The 22,664-nt window shown below is 39.2% G+C and overlaps 1 protein-coding gene across 1 annotated transcript; it reads right to left on the minus strand.

Moving 5' to 3' along the window:
• Window positions 1–14,552: 14,552 nt before the first annotated feature.
• Window positions 14,553–20,013, minus strand: LOC107045916 (cysteine-rich hydrophobic domain-containing protein 2). The gene is made up of 4 exons (XM_015268330.2): window positions 19,576–20,013; window positions 18,989–19,199; window positions 16,736–16,852; window positions 14,553–16,164 (listed from the first exon to the last, which is right to left on the minus strand). Exons 1-4 carry the CDS (start codon window positions 19,692–19,694, stop codon window positions 16,114–16,116), a joined length of 498 nt encoding a protein of 165 aa, XP_015123816.1. The 5' UTR covers window positions 19,695–20,013; the 3' UTR covers window positions 14,553–16,113.
• Window positions 20,014–22,664: the final 2,651 nt, after the last annotated feature.

Below are 22,664 nucleotides of genomic sequence, written 5' to 3' on the forward strand. Positions count from 1 at the left end.
GTCCAGTAAATTTATTGGGTTGCACCAAACATTTTACTGGTCCAGTATCTCCCCAGTAAACCACCCAGTAAATTTGAGGATATATTTAAGTTATTGTTACAGTTTGATACGGATCACATTATACATTCAGATATTTTCAATGATTAAATTTTCCAATCAAATTACGTGTGAAAATTAAAAAAAAAATCATGGATATTCAGCTTTATTTCAATTACATTTTGTAAATAATTATTATTCTTTCAAACATTCCCTTCTTGCAAATGAATAATTAAAATTGTTTAAACTTTCGGAAACCTTATTTTTAGGCATGAAATCGATCGATTGATGATGAAATTCTGAATGTTAATAAATTTGTGAGGATTTCCAAAAAAATCGTTGCAGGGTGGAACACTCATATTTTGAATAAATTTTTCATGAAAAATGATCGTAATCTTCAAAAATTGTATCTTTTGAATTATGTTATAGATTTTTCTCCAGAAGTAGACTTTCTGATTTTATCTCAGATTCTTATGCGATAAATTTGAAAAAATTCATGGTAATCGAGCTTCATTCAAATTCCATTTTGTAAAGAATTTTTTTATTGTTAACATTTCCTTCTCATAAATAAGTAAGTGAAATTGTTTAAACTTTTGGGAACCTTATTTTTTGTGCATGAAAATGATTTCTAGTAAAATTCAGAAAATTTATAAATTTGCTACGATTTCGAAAAAAGTATTTTCAGGCCGGAAAATTGATTTTTTATAATAGTACATTAGAGTACAAGGGCACAAATTTCGTTTTCGACGAATGTGAAGTTTACAGGCCGAGCCGAAGGCGAGATCTGTATTCACATTCGTTGAAAACGAAGTTTATGCCCGAGTGGTTTATACTATTTTATGCCACATCGTGCAGAAGTCGAGCTTGAAGCACGCTGCGCGAAGCGCAGCGTGCGATAAACTCGACTTATTGCACGGCGTGCCATAAATGAATGAATTATATTATATAATAATTATTATCCATAAAAAATGGCCGTAGGGGACCCAGGGTAAAGTGAAACGCCGGGCAAAATGAAACGATAGCAAAAACCGAATGTATAGCAGAATTCAGATGCTTTGTTTTTTTCGTATCAACTAGGGGGAGGAGAGGGGTAAAATGGGTTATCAGGGTCACCCAGTTTACCAGAGTCCAAAGCTCTTATTTCACAAGGATCGAACGGAAGGGTAGAATTAAATAGTTATATAGGTCAAACGTTAGAGTCGCCTGAAAGGATCACAAGGGCCATACAGGAGGGTGAAGGCAGAAAATCTTTCCCGTTTGGACCTTCTAATTGTTTCACTCTTTGACGGGATCTATAACCGTTTTGTTACACTGTGTGACCTTTCAATATTTAATTAATATTATTTCCTAAAAGGGGGATTTAGGGCAATTAAATAATGAGGACAAATGAGGGATAAAATTAACTAAATATCTATATTTCTATTAATTTACATATTAGATCGTCGTAAGACGTTTGAAATGCCTTTTACTTGGATCTAGGGTTATGGGTAAGGCCAGGCAACTTTTGTACACGTAAAAAGAGGAGTGACTCTAATGCAGAAAAAGGGGAGAAGCTATTCGTGTCGAGGGAATGCAACTAAATATGAAAAGAATAACTAAATGGGGAAGAAACAAAGAGTGTAGGCTCATCGTTGGGGGGTATAGAAAGGAATACTTCTTGTGGCGAGGGGGAAATGAGGGGGACAACTCGTACTCACGACTTCCAGTTAAGGTCTAATCCGGGTCCTTCAGCGACTCCAGCGATTGAGCCTTCGTTCCTCCTTTCAGACTCCAGGGGCACAGTATTTAGAGCCGGGATGAGCTCGGGCACCAAAATCCTCTTCACTCTATCACAAAATCCAATATACGGAATTTCGGGGTATATACACTATTTCTTCAACTCTTGGGGCGCACGTGGCAGGGTCCAGGACAGCGGTTACACGAGTGACGGTCTTTTCGTTTCCTCCGTGATTCGTGGGGGTTTGTCAGGTGCCGAAGTCCTTCGGGTTGTAATTCGGGAGCAATCGGGGCCAATCAGCACGGGTGAGTGATGACGATGACCACAATCCAGGGATGTCTCGCTGGGGATTATTGCAGGTGTTGAATATTCGGGGATCCAGTATGGGAAATTTCCAGGAGGCGTTGGCTTCTCCAATTGATCGGGTGGGGCCGGAACTGATGTCTTCCTTCGGCTGATGTCTTCGTGATGTCCAAGGGCAGGGGCAGAGGGGCGATGAGGGGGAAAAGTGAGGGAAGGGGTATCCAACGGTGGCGGGATTTACATTTTAGGGGGCAGTGTGTAGTGGGAAAAAATATGTAGAAAAATAATAAAAAATAAATGAATATGCCTCGTCACAACTGTTTCGTGTGAAAAATTTATGAAATAATTAACAAATTCATGTTTTTATCGTTTTCCATAAATCCTTCAGAAGCAATCAATTTTCCACCCTAAAAATCATTTATTCGTAATCGTAACGGATTTGCCTCCATTTCGAATTTTGCACGGAGAGAAATTCTCCAGAAAAATTCTAGTGCTGGCACTGGAAAAAGGGCTCAAAGTGATGGCCAGGGAAGAATTCCAGCACTGGAAATTTTAGTTGGTAACACGTGACTTTTTCCCGTATTTATATGAAATTTTCACCCTCCTCCCCTCCCTCCTAATAATGAACTCAGAAATCCTAGGACCCCCCTCTGAATGTCTTTCGTAGTAAATGAACAGCCCCGCACTGGTTTAAATCCTGATTTTCCACCATTTTTTCACTAAAAAATCCACCGGCCATTAAATTGAGAAAAAAATACGCTTCTGAATCGAATCGAATTTCCTGGGAATCCCTTGCAGTTTTTAATGATTTTCAAATTTATCGTGAGTGTGGAGCTACTTCAATAGACAAACTTGATGATTGAAAATCTCAGAATCTATAGTTTTCGAAATTTTCCAAAAGATCTGTAGAATAACAATTACGAGGTACTTTTTCGAAATTCGACTTCTAAATAACCAATTTCATTCTTTTCCGAATAAAAAATTGCAATATTCAAGCAAAACAGCCCGGAGAATGAATACTTCTAAATTTTTTCCTCAAATCCAAAATACTATAATTATTTTCAGGATTATTTTCCTGGCTATTTTGCAGGAATATTGATTTTTTTTAATTAAAAAAGTCACGGAATTGACTATTTAGGAGTTGAATTTGAAACAAGTACCTCGTAATTGTTGTTCTACACATATTTGAAAAAAAATTGAGAAAAAAAGACTCTCGTAGCTCTGAAATAGAGTACACTGGACTATTTTTTTAGATTTCAAGCGCCTGGGGAGCAAACATGCAATAAACAATCTTTTTTTGAACTCATTCTTCGTTTTTCAAGATATATCGTCGCATTAAAATGAAAGGGGCGTAAGTGCCATTTCTCTGAGATTTTTTTTCTCTTAATACCAAAGGGGCGTATGTTTTTTTTTTCCTTCGAAATGGAGTTTTCTCAACTTATGAAAGGTTTTTTGTGGACAAATTTCTGAAGTGGCAAATGGACGTAAGTCCAACTAGCAAGTACTGAAGGGGCGTATCTCCAGCACATACGCCTCTTTCTTTTTATACTTTTTGTTTCTTTTCTAGCTCATATTGAGAATGAATAATTCCAAAGGGGCGTAACTCAGGCACATACGTCCCTTTGTTTTTGAAGCAATAATCACAGAGGGGCGTAACTCCAATATATATGTCCCTTCATTTGTTACTGTTCGTTCCTATTGATTCATCAAGTATAAACGGAATCACATGCACTACAGCCCTAATAATAAATAATATTTGATTCTACATTAACCTCCCCTCCCTCCCTCTCATCATGAATGTTCAAATTATTTCCCTTTGATTTTTTGCTTGAATGAAACAATTTCATGAGAAATATCAGTAATTAAACTAAAATTTTCTTCTAAATTTATTCGATTTCATTCATTAATTTATTGCATTTTTTAAAATTATGACTGCGAATTTCAGGAAATTATCTGTATGAAATTTCGAGTCGTGACTGCTTTGAACATTTTGGAAGAAAATGAGACCATAAAGGAAGAAGAAAATAGTTAAAGCGTTTTATGTTGATATAACAATATAAAACTCATTATCGCGAGTAGACCTAAGATATAATGAGAGAGAGGCGTATGTGGGACTTACGCCCTTTTCGTTTTATTTCAACATGAAATGTGTCATCCGAAGTGCACAACACATAATGTAAAAAGGGCGTAAGTGTCATTTTTTGAATGAAATGAAACAGGCGTAAGTGTGGAGATACGCCCCTTTCCCGTTGAAATATAGCAATTACGCCTTCTTCGTAAAATTTTTTTTTTTCCGATTTTTGGTCAGAAATTCCACGAAAAACCGAAAAAACAGGAATTCGGAACATACGCCTCTTTCACTTTTAAAATGGGTTTTTTGGCACTTATGCCCCTTTGAATTTAATGCGACGATATAATCGATCTTCAATGTACGATCGATCTTCAATCGATCTTCAATGTCTTCAATAAATCTCACTGCAATATTCCGTGACTTTTAAAACTCATAGTAACCTCTCCTTAAATGAAAAACAGTTTGTGGTCCATTTTACCCACACGGTCCCTTTTACCCCTCTATCCCCCTACCAAAAAAATAACGAAGGGTCGAACAGTTTTGAGAAATAGTGGAAGAAATCAGATGGTTGCAACTTTCTCAGGCTCTTATGGCAGAAACAAGTAGAGTGATCTCTGTCCCTTTCTCTCCTATTTGGCTCTTCTGATTACTTTACTTGTCTCTCCCACTTGACCTTTAAGAACTTTCGATCCTTCTGATCACTCTCTCATTTGACCCTCAAAACTATTTGACTCTTAAGAATGAAATTCGCTACCGTTTCACTTTCCTCCGCGTTTCATTCTACCCCTCGTTTTATTTTCCCGGGTCGTTTCACTTCGCCCCACTCACCCCTAATTTTCAAATATTGCAATTTTCTAATTATTCCATCAATTCTATTCCAAAAGCAAACGTTCCAATTTTTTCAGATTTTTTAAATGTTTCCTAAAAGTTTAAAATTAAAAATCAAACTCAAACCTTTCAAAGTTTAAAAAATGAAATCATTGCAAACTAATTGAGGATTACTTAACAGACATTTACCGGGGGGATAAATCTCTGTTAAGGAGACTCTCGATAAACCTCCAGTAACATCCGAATAAAATTTATCAAAGATTTACCAGAGGTGTACTGGCTGGTAACTTTAACAGGGGGTGGTGCAACCGGGCCTAATTTTCATAAAAACTTCTGAAATATTTACCGAACATAGTCTATGAATTCCTTTGTTGAATGGCGCAAAGGAAATTTCGATTTAATGAATCACTGATTTGTTATTAACAAATTTTCGACAATCGCCAATCTTGGCAACCGTTTTTACTATCGAACTGAGATTCGTCTTAAAATTTCTATAAAAATCAAGAATGTGTTAATAATGGTTTTATCAACCAATATTAATACATTCCTCAAATTGAGGAAGGTCATGGGCTTCGATACCCACCCGAGTCAAATCCCGAGTACTTCGATTTTTTTCATTTCCTATACGTCTTCAATCTTTAAAAAGGATTCAATGATAATTCATTCTTTCGTGTCCAACGACTTATCTTGTTAGTGTGAAATCTTATCGATTGTCAATGACTATGAGAAAATTTTACGAAACATTTTACATTACTTTTTTTTTTATTCATTCCTTTCCTCCTACCGTTACGGTTTTATAGACTCCCCTTTTTCATTTGCCTGCCTCTCCCACTCTTCTCTTCATATTTAATCGCCATTTACCATGGGTCGTCTTACTCTTATCAACTGTACCCCATTCGAGCTAGGACTGCACGGGAAACCATGCAAAAACCCCAGTCGTACAGCCGGCCGATTCTGCAGAGCCCTAATATACCCTTCTGTCGCACTGACCAGAGGGGCACATATTAGGCCACACGAAGAGAAATGTTCAGTAAAAATTACGGAACTTACAATTCGCTCACCGATTACGGAATCAACTCAGAAAATTTAAGTGACGGTATCGTAATTTTTCGCAGGAGATTCAGATAAAAATTACCAAACGCTCTGGAAAAATTCCGTGATAGTTCCGTAACATTTCCTACAGCCATATTTCGCTCCGGAATTACGGAAAAGATACGTAATTTTTATTGAATATTTCTCTCCGTGCACTACACCGTGTCTACCTTCCGAAATTTTTGGACGAGTGTTCTTAAGCGGTCACCCATCCAAATACTAACCGCGCTACACGGAGCGGCATTCGGATGTCCGCCAGAGCAACACCTTTCACCCAACCATTACAGTCGGTCATTTTTTTGACGTGGATACGTCTATGTTTTCGTTATGGGGGGACATTTACGGAAAAAGTCCTTATGGTTCCTTATCTGCAGTGGCGCCATCTATCGAAATTCTAGAACATTCTAGATTTTTCTAGCAAATTCCAGATTTTTCTAGAAAATTCTCCAGTTAAAAAAAAAAATTACAATTTTGAGGGATCCTTAGCGCTGGTCGCCAAAATATCGACAGTTGGTTACTATTGTACGAAATAGATAAAATTTGTGGCACCGTGTTAAAATTCGCAAGGGTGTTTATATGTGACGATTTCGTTGTGAATGAAATACATTGAATTGAGCGTTTATGTAGGGATTTTGGTTGTACATAACAATTCAATCGTATCGTGATGATAAAAAACGTCTTATCATGATGTGACGGTGCGAAATACCGAATTCTTCTAGTATTCCTATATAAATATATACAATGAAAAAACATGATGTTCAGTGAAGGAAAGACAAGACCACAGATGTATCCGAGTAAAATTACAGCTGTATCAAAGATACAGCCCCCCGCAGATTTTTTCATTACTATTTTCGTTAGTTTGGAGAAATGTCTTTTTATCTTTTCTCCTAAAATAATGAATCAATGGAATAATAATGGCTTTCCTGTCATCTTCATTTTTGGGTTTGTTCTTCGAGAAAATGTTAGGGACTTTTCTGCAATTGATCGTGGTATTGGGGGATACTTAAAGAAATAAAGAAACAAATGCAATTTCATTTCCATTTACTTTATTCACTCGATATCACGTTACTCTGCTCCTGTTACCCTCTGAATGGCAAGCAGAATGATGAATTATGTTCAATTACACCCCCTAGCCCTCCTGATATGATTTATCTATAATCCTACGATGTAAGCGTTCGATTACAACTGATACAATGAGTTATTTACAATTACCTCTTTTAGGAACTGGTGACTATACATTAGGTTCTCAAAAAATGATTCATGAGCAAAGGCACACGTCGACACCACGTTTATCATTTTATTAGTTTTTTTTTCAGGGATTTTACTCGATGACGAACGACTAATATTCGCTCGAATGATATTTTTTACTCAGGCATTAAGCGATTATCCACTTGCGCCAAATGTTCCATGTTCTCGCTGACGTGTTTCCCACAAAATTCATCAACAATTTGCGATTAACGGAAAAAATGCACGTGGATTATACCCCACTGTTTGCGTTGTAATATTTATATTATTTATACAATTAAAAATATCTTTACGAATTTAAGCTGTTATCTTTTGATGAATTCATCAATCTAGCGATGATTTATTGCTTCTGCGAAGGCTATAAAGGTGAAGCAATGCAACAAATTATCGTTGAAAAATTTCAAAAATCGTGCCTCTACAGCTTCAAAATTCAACGCTGCTACCGATAAAATAAATTCTGTCTCATACGTAAAAAGGCCTTTGATACCAAACAAATCATAACGCTAGTCTTTATTCTCATCACAGCCCTCTAAGGACAGAAATCGCTTTTGAAATCATGGCCGATCTATCCTGTTTTCAAGATTTCACGCTAATATTAACTGAGATGAAAGACTGCGCGCAACGTGTGTTCTTAACGAGATGTACGAATTGAATGAGGTGAAAACATATTATAATTATAATAGATAAATGACACGATCAACGTTACGGGAGATCAAGACCAGACAGCTGTGAGGTCAATTTTTAACGCGATGAATTATTGAATTGAGGATTTTCGACACCGATGGCGTGCACGCAATTTTTAAGACAGAGTTCACATTCTTTTCAACATAATTTTCTTGATGATTCATTTTCAAATTTTGCATGACTTCTAGTGCTTCTTTTACGACGAAGAACCATCTCACACTGTCAAAAAATTCCTCTCGCAGAAAATATCTTTAGAAAAAGAAGTCGATGGAGTGAACCACTCAGTCGTCGAACAAGTAAGAGTGGTTCAATACTCGTGATCAGTCGAATAAAATTCAATATTTTATGCCTGTGCCTTCGGCTTGACCCTTCGGAGATTACCTTGTGTAATCCTAACATGTGTGAGTGCTCAACGAACCATAAACCTACCTTCAGAGCCATCTGTAGGGGGGAAAAGGTACCTTGTTCTAGGTTTCAAGTGCGGCTAGGCGGATAACGCAGTGAATCCTCAGTACGCTTTTGTTTTCCGAAGCGTGTGTTTGTGCTCAACGTTTTTGTAACGTTCGTTATTAATTACGCACGGAAGGTGCGATTCCATAATGGAAGAGTCAAAAAGGTCAATGGTAAGTATTCCCGTTGCCCTTTTATGTTCTGTTGCAGGGGGATTAGCGGCACGGTTTCTCTTAACCCCATTTGGATGGGGTGACGCGGGCGGTCAGACTGGCCGCCATAGTGTCGACGAGGTTGAAATAGCAACTGGGGAGTTGCAGGTTTCGCCTCGACTTTTACCCTTTTCTGCTGGCATTTTTATGCTGGAGCAAGATATCTGGGGAGTCGCTTGTTCCGCCACGACTTTTACCCAGATAGAACCACGCTGTCAAAAAACCCATCGGGCCGTCGATTTCTCACGCCCTGAAATAATGGACTCTTAGCGGGAGTTATGAAGGAGCTCTCCCCTCACACTTAGATTTTCTGTTCCAGACGTCGATCCCTACGAGGGAGGAGCTGTTAGGGGAAGCTGCGGATTGTGAAATGGAGGATGCTCTGTTAGATAGCGTGAAGGAGCTGGCCTTGTCCACGCTACCGGACGGCTGGCTAGAATTACAGGTCCAGAACCTGTCCACAGCAGAGCTCTTTGGAGAGAGATCGGTAATATCAGAAGTAATCGTAGCCAAAACCAAGTTTGCCTTGCCAACCGTCGAGCTGGTGAGAATCTTCGACCCGGAAGCCACAGGACTGGCGGAGGAGACATGGGAGAATATTAAAGTCTGGCTACTGAGCCTCTCATTTGGTAGAGTGCTGCTTACAAGCCCACCTGCTCTGGTTAATAAGATTCGAGGCTCAGCGGCGGAAGCAGAATTATTCTTCGAGATTATTAAACCAGTGAGCCACAGATTTGTATCGTGTTCCCAAGCGGACCAGATTCTGAGACAGATAGACAGTGGAGAAAAAAATGGTGATTCTGGCTCAAAGTAGCCCGAGGGGACGAAGAGGAAATTGGACGAGAAAGACAACGTGATTGCCACTCTTGCCAGACTCAAAGCGTCACCGTCAGGAAGACTTTGAGTCAGGAGTTCTCTCGATGCTCAAGGACTTGAGTCAGAGAATGAATAGTATTCAAGAATCCAACCGACACCCTCACTTCTCGGATGACTCTTCCGAGGGTGAATACGACGGTGAGAATGAAGATCCATTACCTTGGGACATTGGTCAATCCACCCAAGATCAAGAGGCAGCCCGGGCCACCATGGATTTCGAACAGTCACTAGCTCCTCAGGTAAATGAGTGTGAACCTCTCATCCCCGCACCCGATCCGGAGATAAGAACCCAAGGGGTCAGGTGCCAAAAGCTTGGCTCCTCAGCTTGGAACAACATTAAATACAAAGACGTGCAGAAAAAATAAGCCTCGCCGGTCTTCGATAGTCTCAAGGTGAACAGTCAGCTGGGCTTTATCGCCCCGAAAAGCATCGGTTCCCTGTCACTAGCCAAGGCTGATGCGATGGCAGGAATTTTTTCCCATGGCCTTTTACTGCAGAGACAGAGGCTGACATCAGCAGTCAAGTCTTTGGCTTCAAAGCATCCTCAGATAAGGGAGGACATTAAAGAGGCCTTTTTCGAGGGAGTCTCCTCAGTGAAGTCGATCTCGGGTGATTTACTTCATTTTGCTTGTGCTCGCAGAGCCGAGATTATCGAGATGAGAAGAGGATACTTCAAACCAAGAAATCCACACCAAGCACTAAAGCTCTCGGAGATTCCGCCCTCAGAATCACATTTATTTGACGAGAAGCAGTTGGCCGAGTTCTTGGAGCAGCAAGGGGGAGTGCAAAAAGTGTTGTATCAGGGGAAAAGATCCTTTCGCCTCCCTGATCCCAGGGAATTCCAAGAAAAATCTCAGACTACTACGAAGGACACTCGACCGAGAGAACCAAGGCACCACCTCAGAATTCAGCCCTCCACATTTCGGTCTCGTAGGCCACCTTTCTCAGCCAAAGACTTGAGGTTTGACAGGAGACCAAGAGGTCAGCCAGTGCGAAGAGAGTCTTCAAGGGGCAGACTCCGAGCTCCCCGCCGAGCTTGACTATCGGTTCAGGGGAGGTCTGCTAAATCGTTTCATTCCACAGTGGGAGAAGTGGGGGGCTACAAAGTACATCATCAACGTCTTGAAAGGTTACTGCATTCCGTTCGTCAGGGCGCCTCCATCGATCCCTTTCTCCGTTCTAAATATCTCAAAATTTGCGACAAGAGAATCACCACAAATGACGAAGGAGATAGAGTCGATGCTACTCCAGGGTATAATCGAGAAGGCAACCTGGAAGACGGGTTTTATTTCTCCAATGTTCTTGATCCCAAAGCCAGGGGGAAGTTTCGTCAGATTTTCAACCTCCAGTGCTTAAACGACTACTTTCTCCCTCCGACATTTCATCTAATAAATCAGCGAAAAGTACCCTCATTTCTCCAAAGAAACGACTTTTGTCAAAGGTAGACCTCTCTCAAGCCTATCTCCACATCCCCATCCAGACAAGACACCGCAGATACCTTTGCCTCTCATACAAAGGTCAACTGTTCAATATAACTTGCCTCTCCTTCGGCCTATCGACAGCCCCCTCGGCTTTCGCCAGTATAAGCAACTGGTTGGCGGGTGTTCTTCGGCAACAAGGGATCAGGGTCCTGGTCTATCTCGACGACTTCCTCCTCGCCCACCAAGATGCCGAGATTCTGCGGTTACACGTTCAGTTCACGTTGGACTTTCTGCGCTCCTTGGGCTGGGTGATAAACTTGGAGAAATCCATCATCTCCCCTTCGCACAGAATCGAATTCCTGGGCATTCTGTGGGACACAAAATTGAACGAGATATCTCTCCCAGAGGACAAGAAGATCCGGATCCTTCGTTTGATAGGAAGATTGCTCGACTCAGGAGTGTGGAGCTGGAAATTAGGAAGCTCCCTCCTAGGAATGCTCAATTTCGCTGCTTACGTCATACCTCTGGGGAGGCTCTTTTCGCGTCATCTCCAGCGAGGTTGTCGGCGCCTATCGAAAACCTCCCCACACAAGAAGTTCCCTCTACTACACTTAAGCAGTCTGGACTGCGCGTGGTGGAGGTCGAACATTCATCAGACGAGCCTCATTTTCCAACCGGAGCCCGACATCTTTCTGACAACCGACGTTTCACAGTCAGGTTGGGGGTTCCATCTGGACCATTGTCATCGGGCGGGAGTTTGGACTCCGGAACAGGAGGACTGCAGCATCAACAGGAAGGAACTCTTCACGGTACTCGTAGCAATCCAGACCTTCAAGGAATCTTTAAGGGGGAGAGCGGTTATGTTGCAGTCAGACAACAAAACGACTGTGGCATACATCAGGAATCAGGGGGGGACACGATCTCAAACGCTCCTAAACCTAGTCAGAGACCTCCTGATCCTTCTGAACCAATACGAGATTCACTTGGTCCCGTTCTTTCTCCCAGGAGTCTTCAACACGATTGCGGACAGGTTTTCCAGAGCCCTACCTCTCCCAGATTGGCACTTGAGTGCCGAATTGCTTCAGAAAATATTCAGGAAGTGGGGAACTCCCCAGATCGATCTTTTCGCAACGGCCAGATCCAAGGTAGTCCCCAACTACGTGACTCTGGAGGCAAACGACGAGAAAGCCTTATTTATAAACGCCTTCAGCAGGCCTTGGGAGGTGACGTTAGCCTGGGCTTTTCCACCTCCCCCGTTAGTTCCCAAGGTGCTACAGCATCTAAACTCAGCAAAGGGGATTTTTCTTCTGGTCGCCCCGAGATGGGAGAAGACCTTTTGGAGGGGCGTGTTGAAAAAGAGGAGTCTAGCGCCACCGTTTCAGTTACTAGACCTCGAGAAACATCTGACAGATCTAACAACGGGACGTCCTCCTCAAAAAGTCGAGGAACTAATTTTAGAGGTCTGGAAGGTACGGGGTGGGGCCAGTTCATAGGCGGTCTTTCTGACTCGGAGGTGAACCTCCTGGGCTCCGCCTGGAGGGATTCCTCCTGGAGGACCTACTCGTCAGTGTGGAATCAGTGGCTCGCCTGGTGTAGGTCAGAGGGTGTCTCTTCGGACAAACCTAGTGCACAGGAATTAGTGAGGTATCTGAGCTTCTTATTTTACAAAAAGAAACTGGCTCACACCACCATCCTGAGCCACAAATCCATTATCTGCACCCTCAACAGTCCAGATGGAGGCCCCAGCCTAAGTGCTCACCCCATGATACAATCAGCACTGAAGGCCATAGGAATACGGAGAGCGAAAGAGTTGAAACCTGTTAAGATGGCTATCTGGAACATAGAAACCATGGTGGAATGGCTGGAGGAGAACTTCCCAGACATCGAGAGTCTCTACGAGGTCTCTCGTTATACGGCACTTCAATTATTGCTAGCTTCAGGGAGAAGGATCCATGATTTAACTCTTCTATCACTGAGCTCAGACTTCTGCACCATGGAAGAAGACGAGATTATTCTGTGGCCTGAATTTGGGTCTAAAACGGACTCGGTCGGTCATCACCAGTCGGGCTGGAGGATCATGAAATCCCCAGACCCCAGGTTCAACATGGTAGCCTGGATTAAGCTTCTTATTCGTCTCTCGGCCGAGAGGCGTAAAGCACGTGAGAATCTCACCCGCTTATTCATCACAACTAGAGGAACGGTGGACGCGGCATCGCGCACCGTTATAGCAGGATGGATGAGAAACATTTTTAAGGAGGCTGGAATTCTGGATAGCCCAGGCTCAATTAGATCCGCAGTGGCCTCTCACAATTACCGAGGAGGAATGGATTTAGATGAGCTTCTGAAGCGAGGCAACTGGAAGGGATCCAGTAATTTCTTCAAGCACTATTGTAAGGAGGTGATGAAGCCTAAGATCACTAGTTCAAGAGTTTCCTTAATAGAAAACTTTACCCCAGTATGTTGAGGGGATTATAATCGTTAACCTTTTGCATGTGTCATGTTTTTTTGGATCAAATAAATGATTTTTCTCCAAAATTTTGGAGTCACAGTACGCGTTCAAGTGCCGGCAGAATATAAACATCTCTCCGAAGGGTCAAGCCGAAGGCACAGACATAAAATAGAATCGTTTTCCACCCCGAAGGGAAGAAAACGTATATTTTAGGTCTTGCCGAGACTTGACCCGAGTAAGGCCTTGCCGTCACTGGGGGCAGGTGGAATAGTTCCCCGATTCCACTACATTCGGAGCAATACTGAGGATTCACTGCGTTATCCGCCTAGCCGCACTTGAAACCGAGAACAAGGTACCTTTTCCCCCCTACAGATGGCTATGAAGGTAGGTTTATGGTTCGTTGAGCACTCACACATGTTAGGATTACACAAGGTAATCTCCGAAGGATCAAGCCTCGGCAAGACCTAAAATATACGTTTTCTTCCCTTCGGGGTGGAAAACGATTCTAATAACTTACGGTCTACGTGTATTATCTTTCGAACGTAACCTCGGTTTTTCTTATTTTCATGATCTGAAGTGTTCTCCAATTGGCATTCAGTTTTACATAGGCCTGGAGTTTCCCAAAATTATGATTGAATGGACAAAAGAACTGAACATTTTCAAAAGACGTTTTTAGATAATATTGCGAAATGACTGACATGTGTTGCTCCAAATCCTTGGGTTGTTGTTGGGATTTTTGCAATTTTTAATTAATTAATATGTTACGGATACTCGAGACAGAGTTTATTAGAGTTTATTGCGACTGGCAATAAAATAGTATTGTTCAAACTCTTCCATCATCCCATTAAGAAATTGCAAATTAATAATTTAATGTATCTAACGGCTGTTAGATCGTCGTTTGTCACAATAGCCAATGGCTGTCAGTTAGTTCCCATGCTCAATTATTGGTTTACAATTTTCTCTCTATCGAACTTATTTTCTAATCTTTATTAAAAACGCTCGTTGAAAAGGTTCAGTTTTCTTTCAACGTTTCTTTGATTGTACAATCATTGTAGGGCCCGCGTGATGGAAATCCAATAGAAATTGTTTTTTTTTTCGTTATTTTACATCGCTTCGACCCGGTTAGGGTATACTGCGATGATGATCAAGATTTTAAATGGTTAGATCGCACCATTCTGCCCGGCCGGGATTTGAACTCGGAACCTTTCGCATGTGAAGCAACGAACTTACCCACTGCGCCAAGTCACCGGGAATGGAAACTGTGATATATTTTAGATTATGAAAATGGAAAAACTATCGAGATAATATTCGTAGACGTTTTACAAGTTCTCATTAAATTTATAAACATTGTATTAGTTTTTAAAAAGGACAAAAGTTCCATATGAAAAATATTTCACTGCTTTGAGCATCTTTTCTACAATAAATATGTCAATTTAGAGATGTAACGGGCGAACCTAACCAGACAATTTACCGTCATTTTAAATGTAAATTACACGTCACTGACGGAAAGCCAATTACTGACCATTTGTGGTAAAAAAAAAGTAACGGACTTTCGTGTCACAAAAATAACAAAAAAAATCTTGACGGTCACTTTACATCTAGATAGAGCCAGTCGATTCGCGAAATTCATCATGTTGCCGTGTTACTTCGAAATTCGACCCGCAGAACTCTTCAAATTCTAGTAAGACGATTTTTCAACATAAATGACAACGAGAAAAAAATACGGACGATTGGGTAAGTTGACCGGTCAGTTTGCATCACGAGGTATGCGTCAAGTCAGAAATGGTCAGAAAACCGTAAATTTACGACTGACTTGACGCATGTCCAAAATTTACCGTCATTTTGCGTCCCTATGTCGATGAATTCTATCACTGGCGTGTTCGAACCCTGGTCGGTTCACCCTACCTGAAAAATTGAGTACACAATTTCTTCTAGAAGATGAACCGGCAACGTGGCCAATGATTTTTCAATCAGTAATGCTCAGTTTGCATGAATGAAATCTATAGACAACATATTGAAATGTTTAGTTTAAATGGCCCGTGAAAACTCACAGTTGTCTGCCCTTATGTTGATCTTGAAGAATAGAAACTATGGTATAAGTGAGTGTTTTATCATTTCTTTATCACTATTTCTCATCCCGAGGGATTGAAACTAATCTTAAACGTGATTAGCAGTTTTATTGCAATTTTTTGGCGATAATTAATCATTCAACTCTGTAAAAATTGAATAGAATAGACGGAACAATTGAAATTCGTCGAAATAAACCATCTTTCATTCATAATTTCAAGTTTGAATGATCAATGTTACCAAACCCATTCGATGCTTCATGAATAAACACACAACACGTCTACGTTTCATTACGTCAGTGGCCAACATAACAGTAGTTATAACTATGTACATTTTCTCTCAACGACGAAAAATAATGAATGTGATAATGCGTAATAAACTGTTGACTCCCAATACATTTTGCATTTGTATAAAAATTTACCCACTATTTTCAACAAAACACACAGAGGCAAATCCTCTACCACAATGTTTCAGGTGAGTTAATATCAATCCATTAACCGATGTATCTACAACGCACCATGGTATGTATAATTTTATGATTTATATTTACAAAAATATTCTCTCTCATCGGATTTCAGCGTTGCCGTTGCTTCGAGCTCATTTCTGAGGTGAAATCCCGGCGATTTATCTCTGAATCTGTTTGCAAAATGACGTTATGAAGTCTAGTCAGGTCTGTATATGGGAATTTTCGGAATAAATTCGATTAGAAGTACCTGAAAGTCATAAATTCATATTAGGATAATGTTTTTTCAATGACTTCGAAATGAGTAGAATAATTGATTGTCTTTTTTTGCGTCTAAAAAATTGCTCGGTAAAAAAACTCGACATTTTCCCCTCAGTCATTATTTATGTAATTCTGTAATTAACGAGACGTGAGGTATCGACTCGTTATGTTTTATCGCTTGACTACTACATCTTAATTAATGATTTGAGCTCTCAAGTGAGTAAATCGTGGAAAATGAGAAACTCCCTACCTTTAACGAAAAATTTCATGAATTAATGAACGAATGCTCCCCAAACAGATGGAAAATTCCACCAACTTTAACTTATACCACTCAAATATTGCCAGAAACGTTAATTAGAGTTTGTTCAAAGTTTACTTGAAGCTGAATGAATTTTTAAAATTCTCCCTCGAACTAACCGAAAAAACCCCAAAATTTTTCCTCTTTGAGTGAGAGAATGAATCACGGTAAAGGTCAACCTGTAATTCACTCGCGCATAATTCCCGCTTGAAAAATTTCTTTATCCAGTTTCATTGAAATATAATTGAAAGGCTTCACTTACGTATTCCATCATTGAAGAACTATCACACCTCTGCTTCGTCAATCTCCAATGTAATCCCAGTTTATGGTAAAGTCGGCTATTCTCCCACTCGAGTAATTTATTCAATGAATGCTGTGTCTGAAAATGAATCATAATGAAATTATTTAGATGATCTCGCCATTATCTTTGGAACGACGGGGTTCCGGAAATTTATTCGAGACTTTTTTTTCTACGCAATTGAGAGATATGCAAGAAAAATATTTTTTCAAGAGTTCTCGTAAATCCATTCAGTCCCGAATTGTCCTCGAACTAATCTATTGGTGATATTTCCACTCATCTTTTGATTTTCAAATGATTTCTGTGATAAGTGAAGTGAAAAAAAAACCTTTTACACCTTGGGATTGTTTAATTGATGGGTCTTTCTGTTCTAAAATTAATCTACTCATATTTCTAGTGTTTTTTAATAAGTCTCTGAGCTTCATCATTCCCTCCAAATCGTCTATGGGTACACCTTTTGAGCTCTCAATCTACGAATACATCAGGGTGATTTACCACTACACTCCCATTGCTAATTTCACCTTGCTTTAAAAACGCAACAGCGTGATGTTACATCTTTATTATATCCTCTCCTGAGCAGATTTCGCCCCGTTGGATTGGGATTTTTACGGCTCAACTCGGGAAAAAATTTACTCGCTTAACTCACTTAACACTTAGAGAAACTTCAAAAATGTGAAAAAATTCTATCTCTAAAAAGCTTTGTTTCTTTTCTATTGAACTTATTAGAAAAAATTTAATGATGTTTTGACTTCATGCTCCAGATGTACGAATGGATGATATGAATTTCTCAATGGAATAAAGTAATGTAATTTCAAAAACGCCAACAATTGACATGAAAATCTTTATCCTAATACTTCTACGGATATGAAAATCGAGAGAAAATCCAGTGGGGTGATGAGTAACCCTAACGTATCCGTACAGGGATAAATATATAGATCATAAATCCTATGTTATTGAAAGTATATCACATCATGCCTGGACTGAATTAATGTTGAAGTAATGACCAATTAAGCTAGGATTTTATCTCTCTCGAATTTCCTCAATTTAAGAACCCACTGGTTCTTAATGGAGGTCAATAATTTTTAGCTTTAAAACCCAACAGTTCTGCATTTGAGGACTTTCTAACTTAAAATAAGAAGGATTATGATACTGAATTTTAGACATGTTTCTGGTGAAATTAAGTAACGTGTTTCTTATTCGTTGATACCCATTTTGATTTATAATTTTCTGTACTTTTCGAAACAAATAACAAATAAAAAATATCATTTCCTATGGTGGAATACCAAAATAGCTTATTCGGAAAATTGCAAATTCAATGTTTAACTATTAAATGAGACCAGCTATTTCCCCGAAAATTCGAAATTTTTTATACAAAAAAAATTATTTTTCAATTTTTGTCCCAGCAGACATTACGCATGTAAAATTTAGTTGAACATAAACTGTAGAAGAGAATCGATTGCGCATATCTCCCTTCCACAATGAGTATAAGGGTCTAAAAAATTTTGGACAAACTTCCTTCCTATACCAGTAAAAAGCAGAGGAATTTGAGGAATAATTGAATTTTTGAAGCCGAATAATCAGTCGATAATTGGTCAGATGTGCCATATAGTTTCTACGACAATGTCCTGTGATACTTCTCGGAGGAAATGTCAAAGGTACCTTTTACCGAAAACTGAGTTTCCTACAACAATAAAAACCATTAAAACTGAGTTTCCTCTCCATACTCATAAAATAATTTGACCCTTGTTAACACGTATGAAAAAATTCAATAACAAAACTTGGCGAATTCACTACAAAATTCTATTGGAATTCAAGTAGAATCCTAGGGAATTCTCGTTGAAATTCTATAAGATATCAGATAGGAAAAAGTCAATAGATTTTGATTTTCCTGTATGACTATTCTCATGGAATTTTTTCTATAATACTTGGGCATATATTTTCCATTTTTTTTTACTCTGATGCTGTAATGCAAAACAAAACAAAATATAGCGGAAAAAGCTTAGAAAATCCGTACCCAATAATTTTAATAGAAAAAATGTTTAATAGAAAAAAAGAGAAGAATTTAAACCGAAAAATCTAAATCTATTGACTTTTTTCTATCGAATTCACTAAGAAATCGAATCCTATCGAATTTTTTCATACGTGAATCCTTTTCCCTTGACCATTAACATCCCTCGAAATGAAATTAACAACCCCTAAATAATCATCTCCACTCACTCTTTTACTCAAACAGACGACTGGCCACAATGAGCACCCCAAAGTGCAGCAGCAACAAACGCAGCCACAGAAAAGCCATTTAACATTCACAGGTAATGTTTTCTTCAGTACACTATTAACCCGCATGACCGTGGCTTTAAATTCCTCAGGGGCAACTCTTGAAACCAGACCATTTGGAAATTCAGCCTCGAATCGGTTGCTCAGTCCAAACCTACGAATAAATTAAAACATTCAGCTTCACCACAACAATAAAAACCATTAAAACTTCTTCGCAACTCTAAACCCCCATTCTCCATAAAATATCAACTGTAAAAATGAATTGAGTCGTCCCAGTCACGTCCCACTGCGCTCGAGCTCATGAATGAAAGATAAAAATAATCGCAAACATCACATATCACGAATAAAACTCTCTCAACCCTCAAAAGAACGAGAACATTTCAGTCTTTCATTCTTTCCTCTCCAGTCTCCTTTGTGACGTTAAGGGTATTGGCAGGGTCAGGGACCTTGAAATCATACGGAGTTACAGCGTCAGGGGACTGAGATGAGAACAAAAAGAAAACAACAAAGGAGAAATTTAAAAAACGTACACTGTCATATTACCAGCCCCACGAACTACAATTGGATCTGGCACAATTGTCACATAATGATCCTCCGAATTTTGTTCATTCTCCTCTTCCTCCTCATAAATAGCATCAAAATCTGCCATCTCTGCTCAAACCTCACGATTTTCCACTGTTTTCATAAATCCTAGTCACTTCACTCGCGAAAAAACAATACAAAATAACAATATCCAGGTTATTTTAGATATATTTACTCCTGATAATCAATAACCAATGAAATTATAAAAAAATCCTCTTGTAAATCTATTCACAATTTTTGAGTTATTTTTATGGATATGCGAGGATACATCGAGCCTCTTCCAAGTGTACAGTAGGACTGGCCAGGACTGGCGAGATTGTTCCACCAGAAATTGTAGGTTATACATTGAACTCCCATTCCCCCACTAGTCATCGCAGTGGACTCTGCTCTCACCAGTCCTACAGTAGTTATATATATAGTGGTAATTCAACTGGCGTCGCCACGAGTATTTGCGCATGCTCGTATCAAATTTAAGAAGGAGGAGTGGGGATTGTTGAGTTCAGTGTTAAGTCACTACTAGTAGGTAACAGCGATTAACAGAGAATTTTCATTCGGTAGATGCTAAAGTAGATTTTGACATTTGTCATTTCTGTAAAGTTCAACTGTTTAGTTACGTTGTCATCTCATCCTTTTATGTGTTAAATAATGGCTTTCATTCATCAGAATATATTAATAAAGGACATTTATTCAAAACTGGTAATTATTGAGCACTTCTTGTTACCATATATCTAAAATTACTTATTATTCATTAATGATTTTTACAGGAAATCAAGTCTTAAATAAAACGATGGAGAAAAATCCTCCTGACTTATCCGACTCAGATGAAACGCTCTTCGAGCTCCCACATATAGTTATCGACTCTAAGTGTATGTTGTTTTTAGAATAGGAAATGTTTAATTACCTATTAGAGAGATTTGCACTCATTTGATCGCAGACTGTTGCAGAGACGTGGAAACCTGCTGCAGCATGCTTCTACCTTCAATACGAGGATTTCAATACATCGAATTAAATTATCTCCGAGTCATGCTGTCATAAAAGCCATAATAAATAGGGAGTTTCCATCCACTATTGATTCCTCTGAGGATAAAAACAATTGCATGATCGGCAAAGCGAGTTCCCCCTTTAAATCCCCAGTCCTCAAATTCAACAATTTTATTTTGCATTGATCATATTGAATTTGGAGCATTAATTTAACTTTGTCCCACATTACCAAGCAATATTTTTCCTTTTTTGGCATCTGATTACCCATCAATTTTAGTTTCTTGAAAACTATGTCTGTTGGCCCAGTGGGACATTTGACTTGTTGAAAAACTTTGGTGACTGCGGTGCGTTGAAAAATGAAATTGACTGAGAGCATTCGATAACTATAGGGTGATTGCTTGTAGAATCCGACTGCTATAATTTTTTTTGACCGGCTGCATCTCCTCCCCTAGTAGAATGATAGAAAACCCACGAGATAATTCTCAATATATCAATCAGACATTTACACAATCATACAGAGTACATTATCATACATTTGTACAATTATGCAGAAAAAGAACAGATAACGACATGATATTGTCCTCATAAAGTGCAATGCACAAAAATACCACATAAGTCACCTGAACAATGATGTTAGGATTTATCAATATCTCTAGTAGTGCCATGATCAAATACAGAAGTCAAAAGCGGCAAAGTGGTGAATAGATCATTTGGGTCAGACGTAAAATCGTTGTTGACTGTGCATTTACATAGAGACTGAGCGATTGTGGAGGAAATATGAAGAAACTTTCATTTTAAGTTGAAGGAATTTTCCATTGAAAACATTTCATGAAATTCCTCATTAGCGAAATAATTTAATGAGAATTTAGATGTGGTGCCTAATCAAACTCTTAAGTGCCTGAAAAATTTACAAAAAAAAATTGTAGTAAATTCGCTGCACCAGATTCATACGTGAAGACTCTTGATCCGCCGAGTCCTGAGATGAAGTGATGAAACATATACGCGAAAATGAATAAGTATGATCAATCAAAAATTTCTGCAAGCCGTAGTGTCTTTGGCATGCAGTCGGTCAAGCTATTAAGTCCAAAAAGCTATATTCACAAATTATCTACATATTCGCCTTACCACCTGATAGGTCAAGTGTTATTTTGTCTCGTTCTATCTCGTTTCACTCAGGCTAAATGTAAATAACGAATAATATTCTTATATATGTTATTATGAAGGCAGTGCAATTCCAAGACCTATAAAACAAGTAACAACATATGTTGCATAGAGTAAAAATCAAAACTTTTGAATGGAAATTTTACTTTTGGTTTCACACCGATTTTATTTAGTTGCATGCCCATTATGATCTTTTGGGAGAGATCGCTTCCAATTCTTAAAACCGTTAATTTTGATGCCTTTCTTCAATGTAGCTAATCTTTTAGAACTCCTGCAGTAGTTTTGTTGCATCTGTCTCATTTTTCTCTTTTCTTTCACAAGTTGGTGCAGTTAACATGTCAATTTTCTCATTTCCAGATAACAATCTCTCCTCAACCTCGCTCTGCACCACTCTGCACCCTAGCTTCAGCAGAATCCTCACTGGATGCATGGAATTGAACCCTGATTTGTGGAGAATAGAAATTGCCAACACTTTCACTGTCATTTTCCCAGGCGGCCATGGTCTCTTGGAGTGGATCTCTTCTCAGTGGTGGTTCACTTAATTCACTTGTAGAGCTTCTTCCATGTTTTCGGAAACATCAATTGCAGGAGTTGGATTCATATTCACAGTGGGAACCGTGTTTGTTATTAAATACCGTCGTTTTGAAGTTGAGAAGTAATCTGTTTCCAAGAAATGTTCTTCACAAGCTAGACACTTGTTGACTTCAGCTTCTGTAGCATTCTACAAAGGCAATCCTATTGCTGCTTTTCATTGAACTCTGACCCACTGAGCTTTCGGAATTTTATGTTTCGCAGTAGTGAAGGCTGAATGACATTCTCTCACGAAACATGTAGCTGATCGTATGCGGGGAGCCATGTTGATCTCTAATAATTCACTGATCAAAAATTAGTACAT

This window comes from Diachasma alloeum, unplaced genomic scaffold, assembly GCF_001412515.2.
Source record: "Diachasma alloeum isolate Michigan unplaced genomic scaffold, Dall2.0 Dall_scaffold_00181, whole genome shotgun sequence".
NCBI classification, from domain to species: Eukaryota; Metazoa; Arthropoda; class Insecta; order Hymenoptera; family Braconidae; genus Diachasma; species Diachasma alloeum.